The 959-nt window shown below is 48.7% G+C and overlaps 1 protein-coding gene across 1 annotated transcript in view; it reads left to right on the top strand.

Moving 5' to 3' along the window:
* LOC104515998 (solute carrier organic anion transporter family member 2B1-like) overlaps nt 1-959 on the top strand; it is a 21938-nt gene that overhangs the window by 19920 nt on the left and 1059 nt on the right. The window contains exon 7 of the mRNA XM_010160183.1: nt 342-462. Within this exon, the coding sequence (XP_010158485.1) occupies nt 342-462 (121 nt within the window). The remainder of the gene's footprint in view (nt 1-341; nt 463-959) is intronic.

The raw sequence follows: 959 nt of genomic DNA, 5'->3' as shown, positions 1-959 counted from the left end.
GGTCAGTGGTGGTATGAGTAGTGTGGGGTTCACGGTTGGACTGGGTGGGCTTGAAGGTATTTTCCAACCTAAAAATTCTATGATTCTAAGGAAGTGAGCATAATTCCTGGGATGAGTGATGGTCCTTTATCAAGGCAATGACAAATAAGCATCTTCTTGCATCTTGGTGAGGTGCAAACACATGACCAGCCCTTGTGCTGCTGGCTTCATGTGCCACAGCAGAGAAAACCATCCCCAACCACTTTACACCCTAAGACCTGGGAATGAAACCAGGGTTGGGTCTGTCCCAGCAAGGGTGATACCGGAACATAACAAAGCCTCCTCTGACCCTCTGCTTCCAGCGTGGATGCCGGGGCCTGTTCTGTATGGGAGCGCTATCGACACGACCTGCATCCTCTGGGAGAAGAAGTGTGACAGGAAGGCAGCCTGCAGATACTATGACAACAACCTCTTCAGGCAAAGGTAGGAGTGGGCGCTCAGGGTAAGGGCTGGGGCGGGAGGAATTTGGCATCAGGACAGCTCCAACGTGGGAAGAGTTGTTGTATAAGCCGTGGTAAGCAAACCAGGACACTCACATCCCCCTGGCAAGTGCTAGCTCCCAGAATGGTTTGAAGTCATTGGTGCAAGCCAAAACCATGCCCAGGACCCTGTTAACTTGATGCTATAGACCACAAAAATTCACTTCCAGGAGCACTCCCTGAACTGTAAGAACAGTTCACTAGAACAACCTCCCCAGGGATGTCCCCATCACTGGAGCTTTTCACGATGCAATCAGACAGGGTGCTTCATAACCTCAACTAGGCCCCTTTTCCCAAGAAACATTGGACCAGATGTTCTTTTGAAGTCTCTTCCAGTCTGAGCTATTCTATGATGCTATGATTGCTTATGTCACAGAATCATAGAATAGAATCATAGAATGGTTTGGGTTAGAAGGGACCTTAAAGATCATCTAGTTACAA

This window comes from Eurypyga helias, unplaced genomic scaffold, assembly GCF_000690775.1.
Source record: "Eurypyga helias isolate BGI_N326 unplaced genomic scaffold, ASM69077v1 scaffold4881, whole genome shotgun sequence".
NCBI classification, from domain to species: domain Eukaryota; kingdom Metazoa; phylum Chordata; class Aves; order Eurypygiformes; family Eurypygidae; genus Eurypyga; species Eurypyga helias.
The sequence above is the reverse complement of the archived record's forward strand: the minus strand, read 5'-3'. Positions and strand labels throughout refer to the sequence as shown.